The sequence below is a fragment of the Fusarium solani genome (genome assembly GCF_023522795.1).
Source record: "Fusarium solani strain SB1 chromosome Unknown bctg00000006, whole genome shotgun sequence".
NCBI classification, from domain to species: Eukaryota; Fungi; Ascomycota; class Sordariomycetes; order Hypocreales; family Nectriaceae; genus Fusarium; species Fusarium solani.
The window spans coordinates 3,029,121-3,054,902 of record NW_027072151.1 but is presented as its reverse complement, the minus strand read 5'-3'; the positions used below and the strand labels follow the sequence as shown (position 1 = coordinate 3,054,902).

General features: G+C 54.1%; 10 protein-coding genes across 10 annotated transcripts; 4 read left to right on the top strand and 6 right to left on the bottom strand.

Annotated features, from left to right (window-relative positions):
• Window positions 1–339: 339 nt before the first annotated feature.
• Window positions 340–1,413, bottom strand: MRS44_010674 (uncharacterized protein; the record flags this gene model as incomplete). Its single annotated transcript, XM_065620199.1, has 3 exons — window positions 340–645; window positions 765–907; window positions 1,065–1,413. The coding sequence occupies 3 exons, from the start codon at window positions 1,411–1,413 to the stop codon at window positions 340–342; spliced, it is 798 nt and encodes a 265-aa protein (XP_065476388.1).
• A 487-nt stretch (window positions 1,414–1,900) lies between these two features.
• On the top strand, window positions 1,901–3,489 carry MRS44_010673 (uncharacterized protein; the record flags this gene model as incomplete). Its single annotated transcript, XM_046284515.2, has 2 exons — window positions 1,901–1,999; window positions 2,062–3,489. 2 exons carry the CDS (start codon window positions 1,901–1,903, stop codon window positions 3,487–3,489), a joined length of 1,527 nt encoding a protein of 508 aa, XP_046128294.2.
• A 252-nt stretch (window positions 3,490–3,741) lies between these two features.
• MRS44_010672 (uncharacterized protein) lies at window positions 3,742–4,585 on the bottom strand (the record flags this gene model as incomplete). Its single annotated transcript, XM_046281508.2, has 2 exons — window positions 3,742–4,410; window positions 4,469–4,585. The coding sequence occupies 2 exons, from the start codon at window positions 4,583–4,585 to the stop codon at window positions 3,742–3,744; spliced, it is 786 nt and encodes a 261-aa protein (XP_046128295.2).
• A 327-nt stretch (window positions 4,586–4,912) lies between these two features.
• MRS44_010671 (uncharacterized protein) lies at window positions 4,913–6,233 on the top strand (the record flags this gene model as incomplete). The annotated part of the gene is made up of 3 exons (XM_046277147.2): window positions 4,913–4,934; window positions 5,023–5,442; window positions 5,503–6,233. 3 exons carry the CDS (start codon window positions 4,913–4,915, stop codon window positions 6,231–6,233), a joined length of 1,173 nt encoding a protein of 390 aa, XP_046128296.1.
• Window positions 6,234–8,139: 1,906 nt separating this feature from the next.
• On the top strand, window positions 8,140–9,507 carry MRS44_010670 (uncharacterized protein; the record flags this gene model as incomplete). The annotated part of the gene is made up of 1 exon (XM_046278826.2): window positions 8,140–9,507. The coding sequence occupies one exon, from the start codon at window positions 8,140–8,142 to the stop codon at window positions 9,505–9,507; it is 1,368 nt and encodes a 455-aa protein (XP_046128297.1).
• A 1,491-nt stretch (window positions 9,508–10,998) lies between these two features.
• MRS44_010669 (uncharacterized protein) lies at window positions 10,999–11,662 on the bottom strand (the record flags this gene model as incomplete). The annotated part of the gene is made up of 3 exons (XM_046271359.2): window positions 10,999–11,162; window positions 11,212–11,358; window positions 11,413–11,662. 3 exons carry the CDS (start codon window positions 11,660–11,662, stop codon window positions 10,999–11,001), a joined length of 561 nt encoding a protein of 186 aa, XP_046128298.1.
• Window positions 11,663–12,907: 1,245 nt separating this feature from the next.
• Window positions 12,908–14,264, bottom strand: MRS44_010668 (uncharacterized protein; the record flags this gene model as incomplete). The annotated part of the gene is made up of 2 exons (XM_065620198.1): window positions 12,908–13,666; window positions 13,713–14,264. 2 exons carry the CDS (start codon window positions 14,262–14,264, stop codon window positions 12,908–12,910), a joined length of 1,311 nt encoding a protein of 436 aa, XP_065476387.1.
• Window positions 14,265–15,179: 915 nt separating this feature from the next.
• On the top strand, window positions 15,180–16,594 carry MRS44_010667 (uncharacterized protein; the record flags this gene model as incomplete). The annotated part of the gene is made up of 2 exons (XM_065620197.1): window positions 15,180–16,480; window positions 16,531–16,594. 2 exons carry the CDS (start codon window positions 15,180–15,182, stop codon window positions 16,592–16,594), a joined length of 1,365 nt encoding a protein of 454 aa, XP_065476386.1.
• Window positions 16,595–16,886: 292 nt separating this feature from the next.
• MRS44_010666 (uncharacterized protein) lies at window positions 16,887–18,351 on the bottom strand (the record flags this gene model as incomplete). The annotated part of the gene is made up of 3 exons (XM_046278827.2): window positions 16,887–16,904; window positions 17,028–18,158; window positions 18,208–18,351. 3 exons carry the CDS (start codon window positions 18,349–18,351, stop codon window positions 16,887–16,889), a joined length of 1,293 nt encoding a protein of 430 aa, XP_046128301.2.
• A 1,643-nt stretch (window positions 18,352–19,994) lies between these two features.
• MRS44_010665 (uncharacterized protein) lies at window positions 19,995–21,444 on the bottom strand (the record flags this gene model as incomplete). Its single annotated transcript, XM_046278828.2, has 3 exons — window positions 19,995–21,113; window positions 21,172–21,279; window positions 21,385–21,444. The coding sequence occupies 3 exons, from the start codon at window positions 21,442–21,444 to the stop codon at window positions 19,995–19,997; spliced, it is 1,287 nt and encodes a 428-aa protein (XP_046128302.2).
• Window positions 21,445–25,782: the final 4,338 nt, after the last annotated feature.

The following is a 25,782-nucleotide window of genomic DNA, read 5'->3' as shown; positions in this document are numbered from 1 at the left end:
AAAACGGAAACCCTGACTTGTCATCTCCACCGCCGTAGCATTGGAAGGCAACTTGTCCAGCCACCGGATGAAATCAGCTCCTTTGAGCTTGTTGATTTCAGAGCCCAAATCTTCGCGGCGTGTTCAAAGAAAGAATATTGCTCGATCCGCTATACTATGTCCTTTCTAGTCTACAGATACCACCAGAAAGGTTTGGCAAAGTCAGATACTTCAACTAATCCTTGTGATACTCATCGTGCCTTGCATGAGCTTTTGACCATGAGACCCCCCAAGGTATTGCTAAGCCTTATAATAAAACCGTCAAACAGGCTAAAATCTCCATTGACGATGTTGAGATTTTCAAAAGGCAACAGTTCGGATGCTGCCGTCCGGAAGATCGTCATCTTCGAGGACCACGTTCTGGGCGGCATGCATTTTCTGCAACTGCAAAGCCGTAGGGGGCGCTTCGCACACAACACTCAAGAACAGCACAGCCTCAGCTAGATGTACAGCGTCTGGAGTTTGGCTGTAGATTAGTTCGAGCGTATCCGGGTACGTGGCATCCAAGCTACCGGGGAAAATCAAGGAGGTGAAGCAAGTTGGGTAACTGACGATGAAACCCACCAAGATCAAGAGCCCGCTGACGAAAGATTCGTCTTGACAGCCCTAGCTAAATCATCACAATTACAACAACTCGGAACACAGATACCTGAGCAAGACAGGGTGTCGATGTCCCCTTTGGCCCAGCTTCAGAACGTCTCATGCTCAAGTAGCCAAGTGCTGACCCGGGACTGGACACTCTCCAGGAAGTCGGCATGCTTGGCACGAAAAGATATCGGGCTTATCAATGGGACGGTCTTTCGCGCTTCCCAGTCTCGATCTTGAGCCTCGGATCTGCCATAGTTGTCAATCAGATCGTCAACGTAAGCTTGGCCAGCTCGCTATGGAGCATTTCGTAAGCCAACAAGACTCATCTTGATCCTGAACCCTTGATAGCTCATACGAAATATCATTTTGCATGATCAGTTCAAACTATGTCTTGGGTCGTTCCAAGAAAGCAAGCATTTCAGAAACGTCATTCTTACCAAATGGCCAGGCGAAAGGTTTGACCAGCCGACGCAAGCTGTATGGAAGCGCAAGCTTGGCAACGAAATCTTGGGGGGTCTTCTTAAAGAGGCTGATAAGGCTGCCGGGACTGGCTAGCTCTTTTATTAAAGAAGGCTTCAGAGCCTCGGCAGCCTCAATCGCGTCTTCTGAGTCCTCGATACGGTCCCCCAGCATCTCGAGCAGACAGGCCTTGCTCCTCAGCTCATCGCGCAATCGTAGCCGTCCGTCGAGCCTCCATTGCTTGGCATCTTTGAGACACTGAGTGACCGTGGCAGCAGGTTGAAGTACTGGCACTATACTTGCAGTAATACTCAATGGATTGCTCATAGTGTGTATCTCAACAGCCTTTCCCGAAAGCGTAGAGTCAAGTTGGTAATATCTTTATTTTCCCGGCGCCTAATTAAAGGCGGGGTTGAGTAGCAGCCACCTGAGTTCCACGGTCAAAGGCGGTTGTATGTGATGCCTTGGCCCAGGATACTATGACCCTAGTACCTAGCTTTCCCTAATGAGAAGCTTAGAGTTTGACTAAATAGATCACATAAAACGTAGGTCTCGTTTCTTCCACCTAAACAAAGTTCAGTACATTCCTCCGCATTCAGATTGCATTGAACCATGGCGTAACTCTTTGTCCATGGCTGACCCTAGAGCCTATCTCGGAATGACGCAGGGGGGATGCAAGCCACTGCGGCACGTGGACCCACCCCCATGACCACCCGCCGAAGCTCATGGGAGCTGCTGCTGGACGAACCTCCAACTCTCAACACCACTTCACCGCGATAGCTACTCTACAGCCTCCTTACCAATTCACGGCAAAATGGCAGGCGGCGCCATCAGGCTCCGCGATATCAGCGGCTATCTGATCCTGCTCATCGCAATCACGACGCTGGGATCATTACAGTTCGGCTTCCATTTGGTACCTCCCCCTCCAGCATCAGCATGCCCTGACAATGACCTCTTGCTGACAATCACTCACAGGCCGAGCTCAACGCGCCCCAAGATGTCATCACCTGCCGTAAAAAGTCCATCTCGACCTTCGAGCGTCTCAAGGGATTCGTCACCTCTTCGAAACCGAATGAGCCCACCGGCGGCCTCTTCTCCAATTGTATCCCGATGAACGAAGCTGCTTTCGCAACCATATCGTCGATATTCACACTGGGAGGCTTGCTGGGAGCTCTGGTGTCTGGTCCCTTCTCGTCTAGACGCGGCCGTCTTCCTGCGATGCGCTTCACCGCCCTGCTCTACCTGTTTGGAGCGGCCATCGAGACAATCGCCGGAAGTGTCTTTGTTATGGCGCTCGGCCGCCTCATTTCCGGAATCGGTGCTGGTGCCTCAACTGTTGTGGTACCTCTGTACATCAGCGAGATTGCGCCACCCAAGGAGCGCGGCCTCTTTGGCTTCATGACCCAGATCTCCATCAACGTGGGCATTCTGGGCGTTCAAACCCTCGGATACTTCCTGAGCTATGGAAACGCTTGGAGATGGATCCTTGGCTCCGGTTTCTTTATTGCTGCAGCCCAGACTCTCGGTCTGGTGGTTGTGCCAGAGAGTCCATCATGGCTGGCTGCACAGGGTGACTCGACGAAGGCCAAGAGGACTTTGCAGAGGATCCGTGGCATGGGCTATGACATCCATGAAGAAACCGAGACATGGAGCTCCGATGAACGGGAAGCGACTGAGGAGGAGGGACTTCTCCAGGCTGACGGAGCGGCTGAAGCAGCCCCTGCCGCTGCAAAAGGCCCCGTCGAGCACCTCGGCTTCCTTCAGGTGCTCAAAGACCCCCTCTACAGGCCCGCCATTGTTGCTGTTGTTGGCATCATGTTTGTGCAGCAACTATGTGGTATCAACTCGATCATCATGTACTCCGTCTCCCTCCTTGCGGACCTCCTCCCCATTTCCTCCGCTCTCCTTACCATCCTCATCTCTGTGGTCAACCTGATTACTACGGTTGCCTGCGCTCCTCTGCCTGACCGACTCGGTCGCAAGACTTGTCTGCTTGCGTCGATTATCGGGCAAGGATCCAGTGCATTTGTTCTTGCTATTTCGATTGTCTTTGGCGTCAAGATTCTGTCAGCCTTTGCTGTCGTCATTTTCGTGGGCTTCTACGCTGTTGGACTCGGCCCCGTGCCCTTCATCCTGGCCTCTGAGTTGGTCGGACAGGAAGCTGTTGGAGCTACGCAGAGCTGGTGCCTTGCGGCCAACTACGTGGCTACATTCATCGTGGCCCAGTTCTTCCCCATCGTCAACACAGCTCTCAACAACCTTCTTGGCGGTCATGGATGGGTCTACTTCATCTTCGCTGGCCTGGCCAGTGGATCAGCCATCTTTGTCTCTTGGAATGTGCCAGAGACTAAGGGGAAGAAGGATGTCGACGAGGTCTGGGGCAGAACGCGACGGGTTGATTAGGGGCAACACGGCGTCAAGGCCAACGCACCACGCATACTTGGTTCAGACCTGGGTCAGTGACAATTGCACATCCACAAAGCGAGTTGCAGCTTCAGTCGTTTTATGAGTGCTTCATGATTTTGGCAGATTCCTCAAGGGTCTGAGCGAGTGTTATTAGCTAGTTCCTCTTCACAATGCTTGATGGATATGAGCGGTTTAGGCGTTTGCAGGTATGATTTGACAGAAATAATGAGATATCACTGACATGACTTTTCACCGAAAGGCCCTTTTGCTGTGGACCATCTGCTCCAACTGCATGACACCAGCCTTGACACCGTCGATGATGTAGACGAGATTGCCGTCGGCCTTGCCGTACATCTCGATGGCTGTTGAGCGAATTATGTCCTCCAGACCCGCCATTCCTGCGCAACCCATCACCACACATGACACCTGCCCTGAAGAGAGTAGCTCCCGAGTTGCTCCCTTGAGCTTTTCCTTGACCTGGTCTGGTGATACCGTGTGAAAGTCGCCTGCAGTGAGGCCAGACGAGAAGACGCCGGCGAACTTGTTGTTGACGCCATCCCGTTCCTGGCCAAGGAATTTCTTGACGCCGTTCGATAGGTGGTCCTCCCACCATTTCCCTGTTGTGACAATGCCCCATTTGCTAGCATCATCTGGCGCAGGGATGAGAGAAAGAGCCGTGAGAATGCTGGCTTCAAAGATGCCCGTGACGGCGAGGTGACGGTATCTCGTCAACTTGGAGACGAGACAGTGCACGCTGAAGCAGGCTACAAGCACGGCGTCGTACTTGTCGGAGTCAAGCTCCTCCTGAATGCTGGGGTCATCAAGGACAGCCTTTGCACTGGCGTCGATACCCTCCTGGTCATTGATGCTGCCGGGAGCAGCACCTGGAGGGGCCGTGTAGGTGTAAATCTCCACCGACTTTGACAAGATCAGCGTGTGTAGAAATTCAATCTCTGTTTGTCTTGAGATATCATACTTCTGGGAGAGACATTTGCCGAATGGCATGGGCCGCCCCTGCCGTCATGGTGGTAGACGAGTTGGGATTGAGGACGAGGATGCGGAGACTCCGCCGAAGGAAGCGAATTTCGGACATGATGTAAAGAAATCTATAAAGACTTGATCCTGGAATATGCGATTGAAACGCGGCGTGAGCCTGGAGAGCTATCTTGTTGTGAACCAGAAATAATCTATGAGTCTTCTCTGAGCGGGGCCCCCAGAATTATATGACGGCACCGACATTGTTGAAGCCATCAAGTTTATCGCGGGGCGCCACGTGATCCGCCTCAGCCACCTCTGACGACAACCCCACCACTGACGAACACCTCAACCTCCCCAAGCTCCTGGCGACAGCAACACCGCACCTTCAACCTCAGCCTCACCACGTTCAAATAATTATATCCCGCCTCGGGCTGTCGCAACGATGGCCAACCCCCCACCCATTGGTAAGCTTGAATCACATTTCCAGAGCTCCCGAGCTCGATCCTGTACACCCCTGAGCTGGGGAAAGCTGACCTCACTCCTACCGCCTAGTCCTCGACGGCGGTACCGGTTTCCTCAAGGTCGGATATGCCGCGCAGAACTTTCCCGAGCACCAGTACCCATCCATCGTCGGTCGGCCAATCCTCCGGTCCGAGGAGCAGACGGACAGCGACTTGGTGATCAAGGACATCATGTGCGGTGACGAGGCCGCCGCGGCCCGAACGATGCTTCAGATCAGCTATCCCATGGAGAACGGTATCGTCAAGAAGTGGGATGACATGGAGCACCTCTGGGATTATACCTTCTTTGAGAAGCTCAAGGTGGATCCTCAAGGCCAGAAGATCCTCTTGACAGAGCCGCCGATGAACCCGCTCAAGAACCGGGAGAAGATGTGCGAGGTCATGTTTGATCGATATGGATTCGGAGGTGTTTACGTTGCCATCCAGGCCGTCCTGGCCCTGTACGCGCAAGGTGAGTTGCGCCCGAAGCTTGATGGAAGCTGTGGACGCGACTGAAGCTAATGCGGTGTAGGTCTGAGCTCCGGTGTTGTCGTCGACTCGGGTGATGGTGTCACACACATTGTCCCCGTTTACGAATCCGTGGTCCTCAACCACCTTACAAAGCGATTAGATGTTGCCGGCCGAGACGTGACGCGCAACCTGATCAAGCTGCTCCTGCGCCGCGGCTACGCCCTCAACCGAACCGCCGATTTCGAGACTGTCCGCCAGATTAAGGAGAAGCTATGCTACGTGTCATACGACCTGGAGCTGGACAAGCGCCTGAGCGAGGATACCACGGTGCTTGTGGAGGATTACACCCTGCCGGACGGACGTGTGATCCGCGTGGGTAGCGAGCGATTCGAGGCGCCCGAGTGTCTGTTCCAGCCTCACCTTGTCGATAGCGAGTCGCCCGGCCTGGGCGAGTTCCTGTTCAACACCATCCAGTCTGCCGACGTGGACATTCGCTCGTCCCTGTTCAAGGCGATTGTCCTGTCTGGCGGCAGCAGCATGTACCCTGGACTCCCGTCGCGACTGGAGAAGGAGCTGAAGCAGCTGTGGCTCACGCGGGCGCTGCAGGGCAACCCGGAGCGTCTGAGCAAGTTCAAGGTGCGGATAGAGGATCCCCCACGACGGCGACACATGGTGTTCCTGGGCGGTGCGGTGCTGGCCAACATCATGGCGGACAAGGAGAGCATGTGGGTTACCAAGGCGGAGTGGGAGGAGCAGGGACCGCGGGTGCTGGAGAAGCTAGGACCGCGATAGATGTGCTGGTGAGCGTATGTTGATTAGAGGAGAGAATGGATTGGTATTTGTTGTGAAAGTTAGCTAGACAGCAAGAAAATATGTTATAAGAATGAAGCCTGGTATAAAGGGGGGACTGGTGAATTGAAGGGGACTCAAGATCGTTTGTGTGTAGATCGATGGTGAATCATCCTCTTGACCCAGGCAGGGAGTGCGTACATGCTCTTGGTTACCACTCAAGCTCTGTGAACCTTGAAGGCATCACCAACTGGAATTCTAAGCAACGAATGCTGGCTTAGTCATCACCCGTCTTTCATGAGTCGTCGCAGACTCGACACAACCTCGATGGCCATGTCAACCGACCGGTCAGGAATGATTCTACATCACGCATTCTTTGGCCAATTTCATCGTTTTTCCCTCTCCCATCCTTCCATACGGTCAGCAGACTAGTATCAGCATCTGTCTAGTTCTACAAGCTCGGATAGGATTATCCCCCAGCAAGTAAAAAACTCCACATCGCCCCCCGACTCCGCACGCCCCATATCGCTCATTGCACCTCACCTTGTCTTGTCTCGTCTCGGCAGAGGGTAGAGATCCACGCTGCGCTGCGCTGTGCCCACGGCAGCTGATTACAGCTTCTTGCTCACCAGTATCCGTACAGGAAAAGGGTTGCTTCAAAGATCAAGCAAGAATTGCGGCGTCTACTGCGGCTTCTCTTCTATTTCCTGTTACGGCGCGTGCGTGACAACACGTTTTCCGCGATTTTCGGTTCGCCGGGCCCGTTGATCCTGAAGCTGTCTATGGTTCGCTATCCCGTCCTGCATTAGATCGTTCGGTTTTACCTCTTACGTGCGGGGAAAAGAAGACAGAGAGTGTGAGCAAGAGAAACCCAAAGGAGAAGACGCACGCACGCACACACACACATCATCACGGTCCGCATCCCACACGCGTTTCGCCGTCGCCGGGGGCGGGAAAGACGACCCTTCCTGTGGAGAGAGGAGAGGGCCACACACAGCCGAAGCTCCCTTGCCTGCTTGCTTGCCACGTACAAGTTCGAACTACGGGCTGACAAGACATACGCGGAGGGGCCGGGTTTTTCGCTAAATGAGCATAACGAATCCGCCCTCGGGGGCGTCGGGCCCGGGATCCGTGGGCTTGGGCGGCGCCAGGGGGACGTTGAAGCGGAGTGTCCAGGCGACATTTGAAGGTGTGTTTCTTTCTCGTCATTCTGCTGCTCGGTTCCCATTACACGCTTGAAATACTTTGTAACCTATCAGTGGCTGGCTGTGTTTCTTATCCTGCATCTGAGCCTGCGTCCGTTGTCTCGCGTATCTTGCTTCTCCTCCCCTATTCCGGTCAAGGATCAGGCTATATCTGTTCCCCAGACCGCGTTTTTTTCCCACTCTACCTTTTGATCCTTTTCCATTTGGCTTGCTCTCCGTGTTTTATTGCTCCATACCGTCTCTTTGCCCGGCTGAGGGGTTCTGCTTATTCGCCTCCTCACTCTCGGGGTCGCCTCGCGTACTTGCCTTTCTCGGAAAAAGAGCAACCTGAGGTGTCAAGATTGTTGGCTAGTGTGGCGTGGCCTTGGCCTCTGGCGTGGTCTCTAACGACTTGCCTGACTCGGCCTTCATCGACAACCTTTGGATTCAAACATTCATCCTCTTTTTGTTGAGCATCTTGTCATCATCATTTGCTCATCGTTTTTTTGCTATTGCTTTTTTTTCTCTTGTCCTTTCCCCGCGAGCCTTGGCATTGCAAATATCTCTCTGTCTTTCTTCGCCCTTTTTGCCTCGCATCTGTCCTCTACTGTCCATACGCTCTCATCTTTTGAACCCCTCAGCTGTGCCAATGCCAAGTGGTTAAAAGCACCTCATCCATCTCAAGCAAGATACCGAGGCAGAGAGAGGCACTTGACACCTCGGCCATGCCTCTCCGCCCTCATCACCTTGGCGTCGGTTTCCCAGCTCACGCTTACCAAAAACGCCGTGTAGAACCTCACGACCGCTCCACTGGATATCAGCCCAAGGTCCGCATCACAGACCGCTACCGTATCGTCGGCTTCATCAGCTCTGGTACCTATGGACGCGTCTACAAGGCCGTCGGCCGCAACGGCAAGCCCGTTGGCGAGTTCGCCATCAAAAAGTTCAAGCCCGACAAGGAGGGAGAGCAGATCAGCTACACGGGCATCTCGCAGAGTGCTATTCGTGAGATGAGCCTTTGCAGTGAGCTCAACCACGGAAATGTCATTCGGCTCTGTGAGATTATGCTCGAGGACAAGTGCATCTTTATGGTCTTTGAGTATGCCGAACATGATCTGCTACAGATTATCCATCATCACACTCAGCAGCCCCGACACCCGATACCTCCGGCTACAGTCAAGAGCATCATGTTTCAGCTCCTCAACGGCTGTCAGTACCTCCACACCAACTGGGTACTTCACCGCGATCTCAAGCCGGCCAACATCATGGTCACCTCGTCCGGTGAGGTCAAGATTGGAGATCTCGGACTCGCCCGCCGCTTCGACAAGCCTCTGCACTCCCTCTTCAGCGGCGATAAGGTGGTCGTGACAATCTGGTATCGAGCCCCCGAGCTCATCCTCGGTTCCTATCATTACACCCCCGCCATCGACATGTGGGCTGTTGGCTGCATCTTTGCCGAGCTGTTGTCCCTACGTCCCATCTTCAAGGGTGAGGAGGCCAAGATGGATAGTAAGAAGACGGTTCCCTTCCAGCGAAACCAGATGCAGAAGATTATCGAGATCATGGGCGTGCCGACAAAGGATCGCTGGCCACTTCTCCCGACTATGCCTGAGTACAATCAACTCAACACGCTCGCCAACTCGATGACGTCGTCTCACCATGGTCATCACGGTCATCATCACCACCCTCATCACCACGGTCACTACGGCTCTCGTAATCCGCCTCCACCTCCCGCTGGCGGTTCAAACCTTGAGAAGTGGTACTACAGCACCATCTCCCATGCAGGCCCTCCCGGGTCTAACGCCAACCCCCCGCTCGCCTCCCTAGGTGCCGAGGGCTACAAGTTGCTCGCCGGTCTTCTCGAGTACGACCCCGCCAAGCGTCTCACAGCCGCGCAGGCCTTGCAGTCGCCATTCTTCAGCACAGGCGACCGTGTCAGCGCAAACTGTTTTGAGGGGTTAAAGAACGAGTATCCACATCGACGTGTCAGCCAGGACGACAACGACATCCGAACCAGCAGTCTGCCGGGTACGAAGCGAAGTGGACTGCCAGATGACTCACTCGTCCGACCGGCCAAGAGGTTAAAGGAGTGATGTTGTTAATCGGGTAGATAGGTATTGGGATAGGGGTGAGCATGGCGTTTGGGAATTGCTTTGAGGATATATATCGTTACGATGATTGTTAAACACCACGGTTCGGTGCTTTATGGGTGAATTGATGGATTAGATGTGAGTCAAGGACAGATACCCGACATCTAGGCAGAAGCAAATCCAGATGTCAAACAGAGTTTCACCTCTGCACTCTCCCATCACCTGCCCGCCAGTGCCGCTCCCCCTAAACCCTTATTTACCAGTAAATCGCTACCCTCATCGTCGAAAGACATTCGGAACACGCCCAACGGTCAAACGGTCAAGACGAATCATCACGAAACGTTAAACACCATTTCTCCCGACGACGCCAGTGACGACCTGTTCGAATTCCGCCACGGCGAGGCCCGACGGCTTAAGCATCTAAATGTCCTCCGCAAGGAGGGGATTCTCGGAGGAGTGAGGATCTAATATTATAGGTACTTGTACCTTATAGATACAATTGTATCACACAAGACATTAAATGTCAAACCACTTTTTTTATTGTGCACCTCTTTTTGTAATTATCGCCATCTGCATCTCCCGCCTCTGCACCCCGCATCATGGTGTTTGTCCACAACATCAATCGGAACTCCACCAACGCCCCAATCGTCTTTTAATTGCAACACACCAACTCCGCCGGCATGCAATTCTAAGAAAATGAGAGACAGAGAGAGTCGTCAAGAGAAATGAAAAGGAGTACGACGTTAATTAAGACAAGTAATACATAAAAAAAAGGGGAGAGAGGGCATCATAAAATGACAAAAATTATCTTTTACCAACAACAGCAACGATTGCAAATGCGAAAAACAGACTGACAACAACAAAATGACAAAGAGTAAATAAAAAATAAAAAGAGGACACTCTGCCTCTCATTCGCTGCCTGCTTTCTGTCTTGTTCCCTTTGTCCAGCCTTTCGATTCATCTAATCACCATCCACCCCTTTCATCCCTGCTCAGCAACCTCCCATCTCCAATCCTTCCAAGTCTCCCTCTCTGAACGGATCTCTAGCGGGTAAAAAACAGGCAGTTAGAAAAAAAAACAAGACAAAAAAGCAAGATAAAACGTCGGGTATTTCGGCAAATTTCGGCGGCGGGCGGCGGTTTGAGTTGTTGAGTTAAGGTTTGGGTTGAGGCGCGTTGGGGAGGATTTGTATTTCTCTCTTGAGGCGGGAAGTTGCGGATGTCCATTGAGCGTAGGGGATGAAGATAAGACGAATGGTCCATCTTCCCTTTCCGAATGTCCATGTTCCAAGCGCGCAGAGTAAATCGGGTGCAGCTAGTGGACGAATCGGTTCCCCATACGCTCGAGGGGAGAAGGTAGAGAGAGAGATAATCGCGTGTCGGAAATATAGAAGAAGCCTCGGAGGTTTCGCGCCGGAAAAGGGGGAAAGTCGTCGAGATATAGAGTAACCGCCATAGGGGAAAAAAACCAAGGAGATCGAGTATCGGTCGTCCTCTACTTCTTGGCAGGGGCAGGAGGAGCCTTGACATTGTTGGAAAGCCAAGCCAGACCCTCGAGGAGACCCTCTCCCGTGGTGGCGCAACTGGGCACCACGTACCAGACCTTGTCCTTGAGCTTGGTGAGCTGGAGGGCGTCGGTGACTTCTTGAGGTTTCATGGCTGCTAGAGTTAGAACAACATTGAAGAATAGGGACAAGAGGGGTCTTACCTTCTGCCAGATCTTGCTTGTTGGCAAAGACGAGTAGTAGACTGTCCTTCATCTCGCGATCGTTGATGATGCGATGCAGTTCTTGTCTCGCCTCGTCCATACGGTTCCGATCAGAAGAGTCAATAACAAAGATCAAACCCTGAGTGCCTAAATCACAACATCAGCATCCCATCATACTTCCCAGTATCTCTCCCAACTCACCGCTAAAGTAGTGCCTCCACAGAGGTCGAATCTTGTCCTGACCACCGACGTCCCAGACGTTGAACTTGACATTCTTGTACGTCACAGTCTCGACGTTGAAGCCAACAGTAGGAATAGTCGTAACATCCTGTCCGAGCTTGAGCTTGTACAGGATGGTTGTCTTTCCGGCGGCGTCGAGGCCCAGCATCAGGAGTCGCATCTCCTTGGATCCGAAGATCTTGCCCATCATCTTGGAGAGTTGGCCGCCCATGGTTGCGGCTGTAAGAATCGACGGTCGAAGTGTATATTCGGTCGGGTAGATGTTAGAGGAAGAACAAGGTCGGTGCGCCTTTTCTTTTCGGTACTCGTCGCGGTTTAGTTGTGGTGTGATGATCCGATACTCGGGGGTGGGAAGAAGGGGGTGGGCTCTTGGTGTTTCGTTTCAAGTCCAACGGAGCTGCGGCGCAAAGCAAGATCAGTCAGTAAACAAACAGCCATACAATACAACAATGCGCCGTAAGAATAGAGCGAGAACTCACCAGTTTGATAGTCAAATGCGAATAGAGTAAACGTCCAGGGTCTGGGAAACGTGGCTGTTGACTTTTTGGTGTTTTTCTTTTCCCCCTCCTTGTTTGAACTTGGAGAATTCCCACTTCTGTTGCTGCCTTGTCTCTCCACTCGATTCGCTGATAGGGAAAAGAAGAATCCTTCGAAAGTATTGCACTTTGTTTCGTTCAGTAGTTCGCAAAAAAAGGGCGATTCAACTTTTGTTCGTTCGTCCCCCGTCAGGGGAAAAAGAAAAGGGAAAATCAGATCCATCCTATGCCCCCATGAGCCAAGCGAAGCACTGGGCTTCCTCTCTCTCCTCCTCCTCTCCCCCTGGTCTGAGCCTCTCTCGGACTAGCGCCGCACGGGGCAACGGCCGCCTGCAGGGCCATCACTGATGGGGCATCTCCAGCGAGTGTCCACGACCTTTAGGGGATTGGATCCCCCGCCCCTGAGGCCCCTAAGGCCCCCCCAGTCGTGGTCCCTGAAATGAGCTGCCCCGTGTGCCTGTAAGGTACCCGCGCATCCGTCTCTCTCTACCTCTAACCCCCGGCTGAAATTCAAGTCCAGTCCCATCATGAGCGGCGGCTGTCCCACTGGTACCTAACGCTCCACCGTCTCTAAGCGCGAGGAGCAGGTCACTCTACGACGGACACTCGTCATAACCGACGCCGGGGGACACTTCTCCTCCTGGCCCTCCGTCGTCATAGTATAAGAGACCGACATTTGAGAGCGGACATTGCATTGCACGCCAATGGGTATACCATTCATGCGCCTAACTTATTATATCAGATCTGCTATGGATGCCATGTCGCTTCCGCTGGCTATCCTTATTATTGCCTACTGCCTCGCCTTGCCTTCCGAGACTCGTCATGGGATGCTTTAAGCGAATCCATCCAATTCTTTGCCCATGGAGAGTAAAACAACTGCTTCTCTCACTTTCCCTCGCCGGCTATGCAAAAGTCCAACCTCAAGCTCTATACTCAATCACAAATCTCCGCTCAACCTGCTGCAGCGTCGTCGAATCATTCTCCCCCTCGAACTTGAGGTTCACCTTGCCGCCGTTGTCCATGCTGTGCACCTCGGCCTTGTAAAACGTAGTAGTGTTGGGGTACAGCGCAAGAACCACCTTGCCTGACTCCCAGTCCTTCAGCGAGCCCGCTTGGCTCTCGGGCGTGATCGGGATCATGCTGCTGGCGCTCGACCGGTACTCCTTCTGCTTACTCTGGTCGTCCGGTTCGATATCGAGCACCTTGTACCGTCGGCTCTTACCTTCACCCATCACCTGGGCCACCTCGCCCAGGATCCAGTCCGTCGTCTGGTCGCCGTTGACCGCCTTGGGCTTGAAGGCGACCGCATCGCCCTTGGAAAAGACAACCTTGAACTTGCTGTTGGATCCCGATCCGACCCCGCTCCCAACTGACCCCTGAGGCTCGACACTATCGGCCTTGGGCGGCATGCTGTCGCGGTCCCGGTCCCGGTCCCGGTCTCGGTCTCTCGCCCGGTCACCGTACTTGCGCGAGGACCCTCCGATGGGGCTCGGCACCGGCGAGTCGCCGGCGCCGTCAAAGTCGTAGAGCGAGGCCGTGTTGTCCCTGGCCTGTCTCTTGCCGGGTCCTGCGGTCGCGGCCTCGGACTGCTCTTTAGCTTGCACTACGGCCCGGAGCACTTTGAGCTGCTCGATGGTATTCTTGATGTTGGCCATGTTCGCCTCGGAGTGCTTCACCCCCTGTCCGGCAGTGCTGCTCCATCTGTTGCAGCAGGTCACCCGGAACCTTGTCAGTTTCCATGGTGCCCGCCTGCTTATCCAGGTTGACAAGCTCTCCGAGACTATCGTTCTCTGCATTTATCCCGGACACAATATCTCCAATCTGACTCTTGCAAAGCTCCCAGATCTGCACCTCTTCACCATGGTTATTACCATTGTTCCTGTTGGTCGCCCGCCCACTGCGGTTTCGTTGCGACATCTCGCGACTGTGACGCTCCGGCTTGGCGGAGTCGGCCCTCGGTATGCTATGCGCGGGGGGTTCGCTCCTGGGCGACCTCTTGGGGGTGGATGCGTCCGAGGTAATGTCCCGACTATGGTTCTTGGTCCTCGACTTGGTCGGGCGGCTCGGGGTCGAATCTCTGCTAGACGGGTCCTGCCGCTTCGTGCCAGATCGTCTCGGCTCCGGGGTGCCCGAGGACTGTCGCAGCGACTCCTGGAAGCTGTTCTCCCTCGAGTGGGTGCCGCTGCGTCGCGGTTTGAGCGGGATCTGGTAGTAGGGGCCCAGGTCCTCCTGGAGATTCTTCAATTCGTCCCGCGCAGGCTTCTTCCCGTTAGCCATCCTGCCCCGATACCAACCCGCCTAAACAAAATGTCGCAATAAGAATCAGGCCAAGAAAGGAGGGGCACAGACGGTATGGTAAAGATGCCGGATAGAGAAGAGTATCCATGTTGACACAGAAGACCGCAGAGGAAAGGAAAATGCTTCAAGTCGACTAACCTTGTGACAGTAGGCCCAGTTATTGAGCGGCCGAGGCGGGATGGTATGGGGAAGGAAAGGCGGCTAAAACAGAAAGCGCGTCGCAGACAAGAAAGAAGTGATCGGCAGAGAAGGAAGGAAGGAAACGAATTTGAAGAAGCTTGCTTTCATAAACAACGTGGCCAGGCCAGGTGGGTATCAACTCATTGTATGCGCCAAAGCAAACCTCGAAATTTTTCCCAGAGTTTGCTCACTGAGAGGGTATCATGTCGTCGTCGTCTGTCTTGGCTGTCGTGATATGCTCTCCGCCCGACAAATGAGGCCGATGATGCGGTGGGAAAGTAAAAGCCGGCAGAAATCAAGGCGGTGAGGGGTACAGGCTTGCCTGATTTGGCAAGTGCGGCGGCTTATCGGATGATGGATAAGCCACGTGCGAATTGGGATCGCGAGGGTATCCGCACTGTCTGAGCATCGCCGTATTCCGTATACCGATTGGTCTGTGCTCATCCGCAGTCGAAGAAGCAATAGACAGGTCAGTCTCTTGCAATGACAAGCTTATGGGGAGCAGAGAATGGTATATAAGCAATGTCCTCTCATTCATACAGCTAAATTCATCATGAGGCATCCGCTACCTGACCTGTTTCTGGTGCTCACCAACGACCTCAAGTCGGCATCAACCGTGTTAGCCTATGACATCTTCACTTACACGCCAGGACTGGTCACTTCTTGATACTTCAATTCAAAACACTCTCTTATTACCAATTGACTCTTCCTGCAATGTCCTCCCCAAGAACAATCGCCATCATCGGTTCCGCAATAGCCGGCCCAACCCTCGCCCTCCAAATCCTCTCCCACCCCATCCTCCGCCGCACCTTCACCCCCATCCTCTTCGACTCATCCCCCTCCCCCTCAGATTCTGGCTCCCGCGCCGGCGCAACAGTCGGCCTATTCGCCAACGGCCTCTACCCGTTACACCGTCTTGGCCTCGAGTCTTCAATCAAGACACAAGGCTTTGAGTGTGGTTCACTGTCGACGTGGAGCTGTGACTATGAGGGTGGAGTTGAGAGGTTGAATACGCAGGGTGATCTTATGTGGAGTGGTGATCTTCAGACGGGCGTTGTCTACTTTGAGAGATGGGCTTTACAGAAGCTGCTGGTCGAAAAGGTGAAAGAACTCGGCGGAGAAGTGAACTGGGAGAAAAAGGCCGTTGCCTTTACATCCCTCGACGATGGAACCATGAGGGTCGCCTTTGAAGACGGAACAAAAATCACGACAGACCTTCTCATCGGCGCTGACGGAGGATACTCCGGTGTCAGAAAGTTCATCCTCAACCAGAGAAATAAGGCCACCGCAGAGGAGAGATGGCTGCCCGACTTTATGGGTTTAACTGGCATCTACGGCGTATCTACCTGCGAGCAAGCACCATCTTCGACAGCCAAGTTCAGCGAATCCCACCTCATGTTACTCAATGACGGTTTTCTCGCCACGGGCCCTTGTCCCCAGGGCAGAACACGTTGGGATCTCATCCTCCCTGAAGCTTCACCTCCTTCAGCATCCTCGCCCATAGAATCCGACCCCAAACCTGATGCAGAGCCATGGCAATCTTCAATACTCCCAAGCCAATACCCCCTGAGCTCCACAGTCGACATCCTCCGTCAGCACCGCAACGTCTTCCATCCCTATGCAGGCAGCCTCGAAGCCCTCTTCTCATCCGCAGACCGCATAATCCGCACACCCCTCCGTCAACGTATATGGAAACAGGATGAAATCCAATGGGGAAACGTAGCTCTCATCGGAGACGCAGCACGTCTAATGCTGCCGACAAGTGGTCAGGGAACAGGCTTCGCCATTGAGGATGCCACATTATTGGCCAGGTCACTACTCAAGCACGCAACTTCGGATACAAAGACCGGTATTAGAGTTGCGTTGGAAGAGTATGCACGAGTTAGGGAGCCGAGATCCAAGAAGATGGGCAGTCTTGCGGCGGTGGCGGCAACGTGGAGTACCAGCAAGTCGTGGTTCTGGAGGGGGTTGAGGTACTACGGGTCAAAGTGGCAGCGCGATAGACCAGAACCAAGGTAAGAAAAGTCGGTTATCTGTAACGTGTGATGCTAACTTTTACCAGTAGGGGAACGAACAAAGACGGCTGGCCGTTCAACGAGAGGATTGATGTCGACGGCTCACCCAAGTGATAACATCTATCGACCATGAAGCGAAGTCAGCCCCTGAGGAATCTGACAACGTGCACTCTGAAATCAATCACGTATTTCCTATCAAAAGCATATGCAGGGCATGCTGTGTAAAGGACCAAGTACAACCCCAGTTGGCGCAAGGCCTGTCGGTCAAGGTTAGCTTATCAGAGGGAAGACAGGGTATGAGACCAATCTCCCATCATGAATAAACCCCCTACTCCAACTACTTTGGGAGAAAGACACCAATATGGCATGTAAATGAACGTGATATTAAAAAGTATATGCAGCCATGTCATTCAATGGCCAAAAGCTAAAAGCATCGTTTTTCACGCTCTTATTCACACGCCAAACCCCCGAGTAGAAACTCATAGCTTCTCCTTGGAGTCATCAATCTCGCAAAACGCCTTATAAGTCGTAAACTCATCATCCTCACCCCCTCGGACTCGAGCACGCACTCGGCCGTAGCGCCGACAAAGTACACCCACCCCTCGCGAATCTCGGCGCTCGTGGGGCCGACAGAGATCTTGCCCTTGCCGCTGGTGCAAATGACGATGCTGGGCCCATCGAGGGGCTCAAAGGTGGCCTTTGCGCCGTCACCCCGGAGGAGGGTGCGCACCACGCTGAACTCGTCGATCGGGGGGTCGTAGAGGACCACGGCTGAGCCTGAGCTGTAGCCGCTGCGGTTGAGCGTCGCGTAAGGGTAGTCTTTGGGTGACATCTTTTGCTCCTCGATGGGGGCGTAGTTGTAGGTCAACATGTCGACAAGGGTGGAGACATCCTTGAACTTGGGGGTGAAGCCTGCTCGGACAACATTGTCCGAGGCAGCCATGCACTCCATGATATCTCCAGAGATGTAGGCGTGAATATCATCAGCAACCAGGAACAAGGCCTCACCAGGCTCAAGAGTGACAAAATTGAGGAAGAAGAGCACAAACAGGCCAATGTCGTCGCCAAACTCGCCGTGACATCGCTGAACGAGCTCAGAAAGCTTCTCACCGGATGTAGCAGCCACGCCGCCAGCAGCGAAACCAGCACCCTCGCTGCTCGCTTGCTCAACCAGCTTAGCAGTCTGCTCAGCAATCGCCTCAGCAGACGAGTTCATGAGCGCGCCAAAAACCTTCTTCAGCAGCACCTTCTTGTCCTCACTAACACCCTCCTCCTCATCCTTGGCAACCTTTGCAAACTCGGCAGCAGCCTCGTCTCCCACTAAAGCCCTCAGCGCAGGGACAGACTCAAGAAAGTGCGCAATCTCAGCCAGAGGGCGGAACCCGCAGAGACCCTCGAAGGGGGTGATGGCGATGGCCATCTCGGGCTTGTGGTTGTCATCGGGGTAGTTCTTGGGGTCGCGGGCGTGGAGCTGCTCGGCGAGCTTCTTATTGGGGTGGGCCTGAATCGAGAGGGCCTTGTTTATCGAGAGCACCTTGAAAAGGAAGGGGAGCTTCTCGCCGTAGCGGGAGATGATGGTGGACGAGAGGAAGGCTTTGTTGTCCTGGACGAGCTCGAGGAGGGATCGGCCGGTCTTGACGTCTCGGGAGGGATTTGAGGGATGTGTGCCCATCCAGAGCTGCAGACATGTCAGTCATTGACAAAAATCATGAAGTTTTCGAGTATACCTCAGCGTAAGGAGTGTCGGACTCGATCTTGAGGTCATCGGATGGCGTAGCAGCAGCGAAGCGAGCAGCGGCAGACTCGTTGCCCTTCTTGCCCCAGGCGTACGAGTTGACGCCGCATTGCAGTCTTAGTAGAGGAACCTGCATCTTGGAAGGTTGTCGGTGGTAGTGCGACTCTGAATGCGATTGCGACGCTGGGATAGCTTCAGATGGCGGGGAAGTAGATGCCAGGTGTGCGGTGCGTGCTGAAGGCGGTCGTTTAAAGAACAGCGCGCAAAAAGAGCAAGTGAGCAACTTTGCAAGAGCTGTAGAAAATCAGAGAGAAAAACAGGTGACGCCCAAAGACTTTCTCCGCTCCAGAAGAAATATCTGGTCAAACGTGGGATGACGAGGTGGAGGCAGGAGGGGGAGCTCGAAATAGATCAGCAAGATGCAGATTGGTGAAGATCAGACACGGAAGGAAGCCCTCCGTCTGCAAACCACTGTAAGCTATAGCGCCTGCAGGACTCTACGGGCAGGTGCCCGGTCATTGTCCCGCAGCGGAGCTTCCCCCTGAAGCCATACCGGAGTAGCGCCGCCGACCTACCCCGCTGTGGGCCTGGGGTTTACCTGTTTGGGGCCATGTCTCGATGCCATGTGATGACGGGCTTTCATTAAATTCATCTCGTTCAATGTGATTGTCCAGGGGTTATTGATCTTGACTTGATTGTTGGTTTATTGAAACGTGGCTGAGCTGGGGTGGACCATTGGATAAACTATTAAACAATGGCTCCAACAGATATTAGAACAGCTTCATATTAATCACCACCGTGCCCAACTCATAGACCACACCGCCAACACTCCTGTCAGACTCAGACTATTAACTCGAGATGGATCATTAGCTATCTACTATTCAAGTAGTTAATTTCATGTACAGCTGTCTCCCATCAGGAGTGCAGAGTCTCATCTCGTCAAGATCCCATAAAAAAAGACTACCAACCAAACCCAACCAAACCAAGCCCATTAACACGCCCATTTCCATCCTCCATCCCAATGTCATTTTCCCTTTCCCAATTCACTCCAATTTTCGCCTGATCAAAATGTACATACCCAACACACCCAATATCCATTTTCGCCTTCCTAATATCCGTATGCGTTTGGCTGTGGCTGATGGAAGCTCGTGCAAGCCCAACATGCAACGAGTCAATAACTCAACCCAGTCTCGACAAAGACGTTGGGGAGTAAACAATTCAAGATGCAATGCACCATGATGACCAACCATGTGATTAAAACAAGAGTAAGAACAAAAGAGACTGAAAGAAAAAGGACCAGGCAAAACGACCCGATTCGGTGTCGTTCAAAGACGAGAAAAAAGAGTTCGACGACAAAACGCCAAGGGTGACACAACACCAACGCTCTCGTCTTGCCTCCCCGTCAGACGCTGTACCTCACAACCTCAACCCATCAAACCCCTCACTCATGCGAGAAAAAGGGTCCCCCAGCAAGTCTATGAGCAGTTCATCCGTCCTGCTCCGCGCGGGGAAGGGTCAGAGAGGTTCTCACCCCTGCGTTCGCGAGTCTCTCGACAACGACGACGACCATTATCGCCATCCACCGCGAACAGAGAACCATGGCAGTTGGCTCATTCACATCTCGATGCTCAGGTCCAAAAACATAAACACACTGCAACTCCTCTGCTGAGAGCAGGCCAGAAAAAAACACACTTTCAAACACCGAGAGCCAGTAGGGAGGGAGTCCATGGTCCCAATAAGAGAAACAACTTCATCAACCGACGGCTCAGACGTCTCCCCTCATCCTCGAAGTGTCCCCGCAGTCTTGCGGTAGCTATCCGCCGCGGCTTCTGCCCCCGTGCCTCCGACGTCTCCAGGAGGAAGCATGTACGACGCGGGCTGCGCCATGTACGTCGTGGCCCCGTGTGCCATCGAGAACGACGACCCAACGCTGCCGCTGCCGCCGTTCATCATGGGCAGCTCACGGCGCGCCGACGTCGTAGCGGCCGCCGTAGTCGCCGCCGTCGTAGTGTCCGTGTAGCGGTACGTGAGGTCGGGTCCTGGACCTCCTCCTCCTCCGACGCGCATCGAGTCGGCCGGAGTATAGAGGGAAGCCTCCGATGAGCTCGCATGCGTGTAGAGATCATTGCTCGTGCGGGTGAGCTGCGAGGCTAGCGTCATGGGAGGATACGAGGACAGGCCCGTGGCCGAAGCAACGCTCGAGGGCTCGTAACTCGTGTAACTCGAAGGCGTCTCGGAATCTGGGCTCGCAGGCGACGTGCCCGCCGTGGTCGACATCTGCGCCGAGGAGCCCCTGCTGCCGCTCCCGAAGATGGAGCTGCTGCCCGAATCGTTCCGGTACGACGAGGAGGAGGGCCCTATTGAACTAGGCACTGATGACCGTCCCACGGGCATGGGCAGCACCCTGTCGCCCATGTTGACGCCCGCCGCCATGTTCTGGAACGTCATATTCGTCGAGTCGGCCGCCACCGGAGCCGGTCGGTGTACCAGGCTCGTGGTCGGAGCCCCGCTGCTGTAGGCATAGTTGGGCTCCGTGTCGACGCAGATGCCCTCAGATTTGCCCACCGTGCCGGAGCCGATGCGATAGTTGATGCCATAGTCCGAGTCATGCATCGAAGGGTACGCCGGCGGATACATGGTGTAGTTGATGCCTTGATCTTCAGTGTATCCATGGCTCCAGCTGGAGAGTGGGTAGAGGGACTTTGCGGTATACGCAAAGGTCGTGGGAGCTCGATAGATGAAGGGGTCGCTAGCATTCATCGGCAGGCCGTCGGGGTAGTGAGAGGTGGTCGACGGGAGAGGCGGGACGACGGAGCTTCCTCGCGCCTGATACTGTCGAGAAGCCTCTAGGCTATAGTTAAACGGCTCCTGCTTCATGGGTGTCTCTTGCGAAGCAACCTAGACGGCAGTGTAAGTCTCGGAGCATCATAAAACACCTCCCCCCTGAAAGACATACTCTGAGAAACTGGCAGGGCTCGTAGCCTGCGTTCTTGCAGTTTGTGCATGGTCCCCCATTTCCAGAATCGCCGCTGCACCGGATCTTCCTCTTTCGACACCGCCCACACTGGATCTGTTGTTAGCCCGCTACACAACTATGTAAGTCTCGCGCACGCCACACACACCAGGGGGAGAAGACGTAAAGGGAAAGGAAGGCAGGGTATATACTCACAGCGACTGCGATGCGCTTCCTCTGGGGCGTCACATCATCAATCATGTCTCTCTCAGTCATGATGGTTGTTCGCGTATCCGGGTGGATGGGGTAAGCCAAGCTCCTACGCTCCGGGTATGAGGAGTAGCCATTCATCCTACTATACCGTCGGACGTCGGCCGGCGAGTAGCAGGTCGGGGTCACCATGGTATAACTACCAAGTATGTCGAGGTTCAAAGGGTAAAGGGTGAGTGGGGAGGTGCTCAACGGGTGACTGGCAGAGGTTGCAGCTCAGGCTTCCTCATCAGTACCAGCAACCGTCTTGTCGAGTCAACCTGGATCGATTCAACGACAAACTCTGATGAGTCTTGATCCTAGGGACAAGGTGTGTGATGTACGAGCCGTTACCGGTTTGCCAGCACTCGTCCGTCGGGGCTCTCGGGAAGTGTAAGTGGTTTGTCCGGTCAAGGATGAAGAGTGTATATCGCCAGCTGTATCAAGCAGTTGAGTCGAGATTTGAAGTAAAAGACAAATCTCACCACCTCTTAACTTGACAGCTCAGACAAGACGTGTTCGACAAGATCAAGAGATTGAAAGAAGGAGAGAATCAGAGGCAGCAAGATCTGCAGCCGTGGCATGCTGTTATACTCTGCCCGTACCACTATCCCACTAGTCCTGGTACAGGACGTTATATCTTTGTTTGCCTCACCCAGCCTGCTCACTACTATCTCACCGTCCAATAAACGGCCCCCTCGCCCCGGGAAGACCACCGTGCCCACTCAGAGAGGCGACCAAGGGGAAATGGTCGAGGCATCCTCCGGTAGCTTCGCAAGCACACACACCTACCACAGCAGACGTCAACGTCTCTCTCTCACCTTGCAAGGATGTGGAGCAAGCCGTGGACGCTGTGTGGCTGCCGGGACCCTCAGTTACGCGAGGGCCGCCGGCCTTCGGATGCCCACAGGTAGCTGCAGAATGATGGGGATGCCATGCGGCACTAGCTTGCATGGCTATCTGAGTGAGGCGACTGCAAACATGCCAGGGATGGATCCCAGCAGGAGAAGAGGGGCGCCTAGATCTGGATCCCCGATCAGATTGAGGTCTTCCCCGGATCGTACAGCGAGCCCTGCTGGTCTGAGACCTTTGACAGAACCATGAGCCCTCAGGACGCCGCTGGGACCAAAGCACGCCTCTGAGACATGTTCATCTCTGTCTCCAACTCAGCCGCATGTCTAGAGTCTGGAGAGTTGGCGTAATTCATGGCTCTGGCACAGCATGTGAGGCGATACTGACGCTCTTCTTCTCCACGTTGCGCCGCCTATTCAACCCTTTATCGGATCTCCGTGCAGCAGCAATCTCGAAGCAGCCCACCGTCATGTCCAGGGACTTGTTTGCCAAACGGTGTCCATTCCTTTCTCGGCCCCGTGTCTATATGGAGAAAGGGGGTCATAAAGAAACGGGCAGCGACGAGATGACTGCGGGGGCAAACAGACATGTCTTTTGCCAAAACCTCGCCCATGTCTTGGCCCCGGCTGAGTGAGCAAACTCGCAACCAGTAAGACAATGTCACAAGACATGATGGTTCCAAGATGATGAGAAGGCCGTCCCCATGGCAAGTCCAGGAGAGCAGAGCTTGGGGGGTGGGCAGAGTCCCCTCTCGGCTGTGACGCAGCGCATGGTCACTCGTCAATAGATGCTGTAAACACTTTCTTGTCGTCGTGTAACGCCAGTGCGCTGCGACCAGAGAAGCCAACACAGTGAGGGCCAGAACCTGGGGGGCCAAGTTTGCCTTGGCTCTCCTGATTCAACGAAGCCCCCTAAGACCCATGTCAACAGCTCCATGCGGCTCAGATCAAGCGGTGGCATTCTTCGGGGAGAGTTCCTCAAACCCGGTACGTGGGATGAGACCCTGGGCACCTAGCTGACCCTTGCTAGGATAAACGGCACATATCGAAGCGAAAGCGATGATCTTGATGCACAAGACCCGTGATTCGATATCAGAACAAACGCAGCGTCTAACTCGATTGAGCAAACACCCATACTGTGGTCGTCTGCAACATGGCCAGGACGCCTTGGCACCCCAAGCCTCCGTCAAGCAAGACAAGCAGATGAGACGTCGAGAGCAAGCCATGGCCGAGAGCAAGCCATGGCCGAGAGCCTAATCCGCTGTCCCCTTCGGGCCTTTTTCATCTTCTTCCTCGTCTCTCTCGAGTTTCTATTCTCAGTCCCCAAACCTGCCAATGTGCAATGTTTCCCCGCGACGTCCCACTTCAATATGCAGGCTGTGGGCCCCTCCGTTGGTTGTTTTAGACGAACAAGATCCGTTGTAGATTGATCCGAGCACTTCTTTAGCACGGCAAAAACCAATGGGGATAGTCGTCGACTGAAGAGGGATACCGCCGTGTCGGCCGTTGCACAAAAGTACAGTGTTGGGTTGAGGGGTTCACCCTCCTTGATCCCGTTGCTGGGTCGAAGCTGTGCCCTCATCTTTGGGCGCCAATGCTCAAAGGCGAGACGCAGGACACGAGTTTCTCCGCCATGGATACAGACAGCCAAACGGTCGCGTTGGTGTGGGTGTAAATATAGAATCAAGGTCAAAGCCCGTATTGGAAACGGCCGCGCAGAGGCAGAACAAGAAACATGTCGCCCAGGGGCCAAACTGATAGGAGCAAGACTCCGATGGAAGCTGCAGATTGACGGACAGGAATTAGACCCCTGGTTGTTCGAGTAAAACGAGCTTTGGAGCGCCACATGCCAGGCTCAAGGGGCTCATGCATGAAATCGCTGACGAGGCTGTCTGATTTGCTTGCTCCCCGTGTGGCGCCTCCATCAGGTTCGGGGGGGCTGTCTTTCTTAGGGCTGGTATCTCCAACTCAACTTCAGCGCCACTTCCGTTGCGCAGTGTGTCCCTCGAGTAAAAACGGCTTCTCACAACATCTCGAGAGTAAGGACAGATGCTGCAAACAACATGACAGAGACCAAAAGAGAGGTTAGGGGTATCTCTCAGCCCCCAATTTGTCAAAGTGTAGGGGGCATGGGGTATCAGTTGTCAGACCCTACAACCAAGGACGGACACCATCTCGAGTTCAACTTGTCTGTCTCAACATCTCTGAGAGACTGAGCACGGTGAACAAACGAACAGCATCATAGGAGTGTCGTCCCTTTGAGCCCGGCTTGTCTCAATTGGTTCCAGAGTGGAACCCGCTCGCATCGATGAGCAACCAGATTCTCGTATCGAGCCTCCGTCTCTGCCCTGGCAGGGCGACGACATACACGTCGCCAACGGGCTTTCCCAGTAAGGCATAGGCTCGCTTCTGCCCTTCTTCTTTTCTCTTTCCATACCCTGTTGTTGCCGCAGCCCCGCAGGTCCTCTGGACGAAACCTCAACCTCCGCCGCCGCGTCAAGGACAGCAAAACGTCCGCAACTGCACATGACACAGCGAGCGCGAGACCCAGGGCGGAAAATTTTGGCCCAGCAGCGTCCCGATGGGAGATGTAGCCTACCGCGCTGTCATTAAAGGGTGTGACACGTGAGGATGCACCTTTCCGTCTTGCGTATCCTATGGCACTGGCGATTGGCCCATCGTGTCCAGGGGTTGACTCTTGAACCTCTCTGTGACGCCCATCAAGCAAGGTGAGGGGGGGGACTGAACGGTGGCTGACGGCGAGATCATCCACGCCATGGTTGTTATGCCCTTGATGTCAGAAGCATCTGTAGCGATCCGAAAAGCACGCGGGGGGATCTCCATCTCTCGAATCCAGAGCCAAGGACACTTGCAGAGAAGAATCTGAAACTCACCCTTCTCAAGAGATAATATCACAAGGCCTCGTGGAAGTCTCTTGGCGCATGTTGCTTCCCGTCAGGGACTCAAATCGCAGTCCAGGCCACGCCCCAGCCCTCGAGCACCCTGCGACAGGCTCTTTGACCTCCCCAAGGTTGCACATCTCGACAAAGTCTCGCCTGAAAGGTCTCATGCCCGAGATACCTATGTGTCGGTGTTACAGTATGCACCAAGGTGCCCACGCAGACCGAGCAGGTTCCCAAGGTCTTGCTTGGTCGTAGACACGGACGATATGGGACCCCAGAGCCAGGTATCACCGCAAGGTATGATGATGCAATTCTTCAGAAACAACGCTATTCCCAGGCTCGGACGTCGGTCCTCGAAGCCCGGAGCTCGTGTTGAGATGGTCGGGATGTGGCACCGCCAATCGTCACCATCCATCAACGTCAATGCCGACCGAACCCAATGATCGATCTGAAACGGTGTCTTTGATCTCTCTTTGCGCACACAGCCAGCCACTCTTGCCTCGGCCCAAGATTCAGCTCTGGAACCCACGATCCCTGCCAGGCGAGATAGCTTGGGCGGCTCGGCGGCAGATGCTTCCAGAGTGAACCAAGGCTGGACGCCATGCACTTGG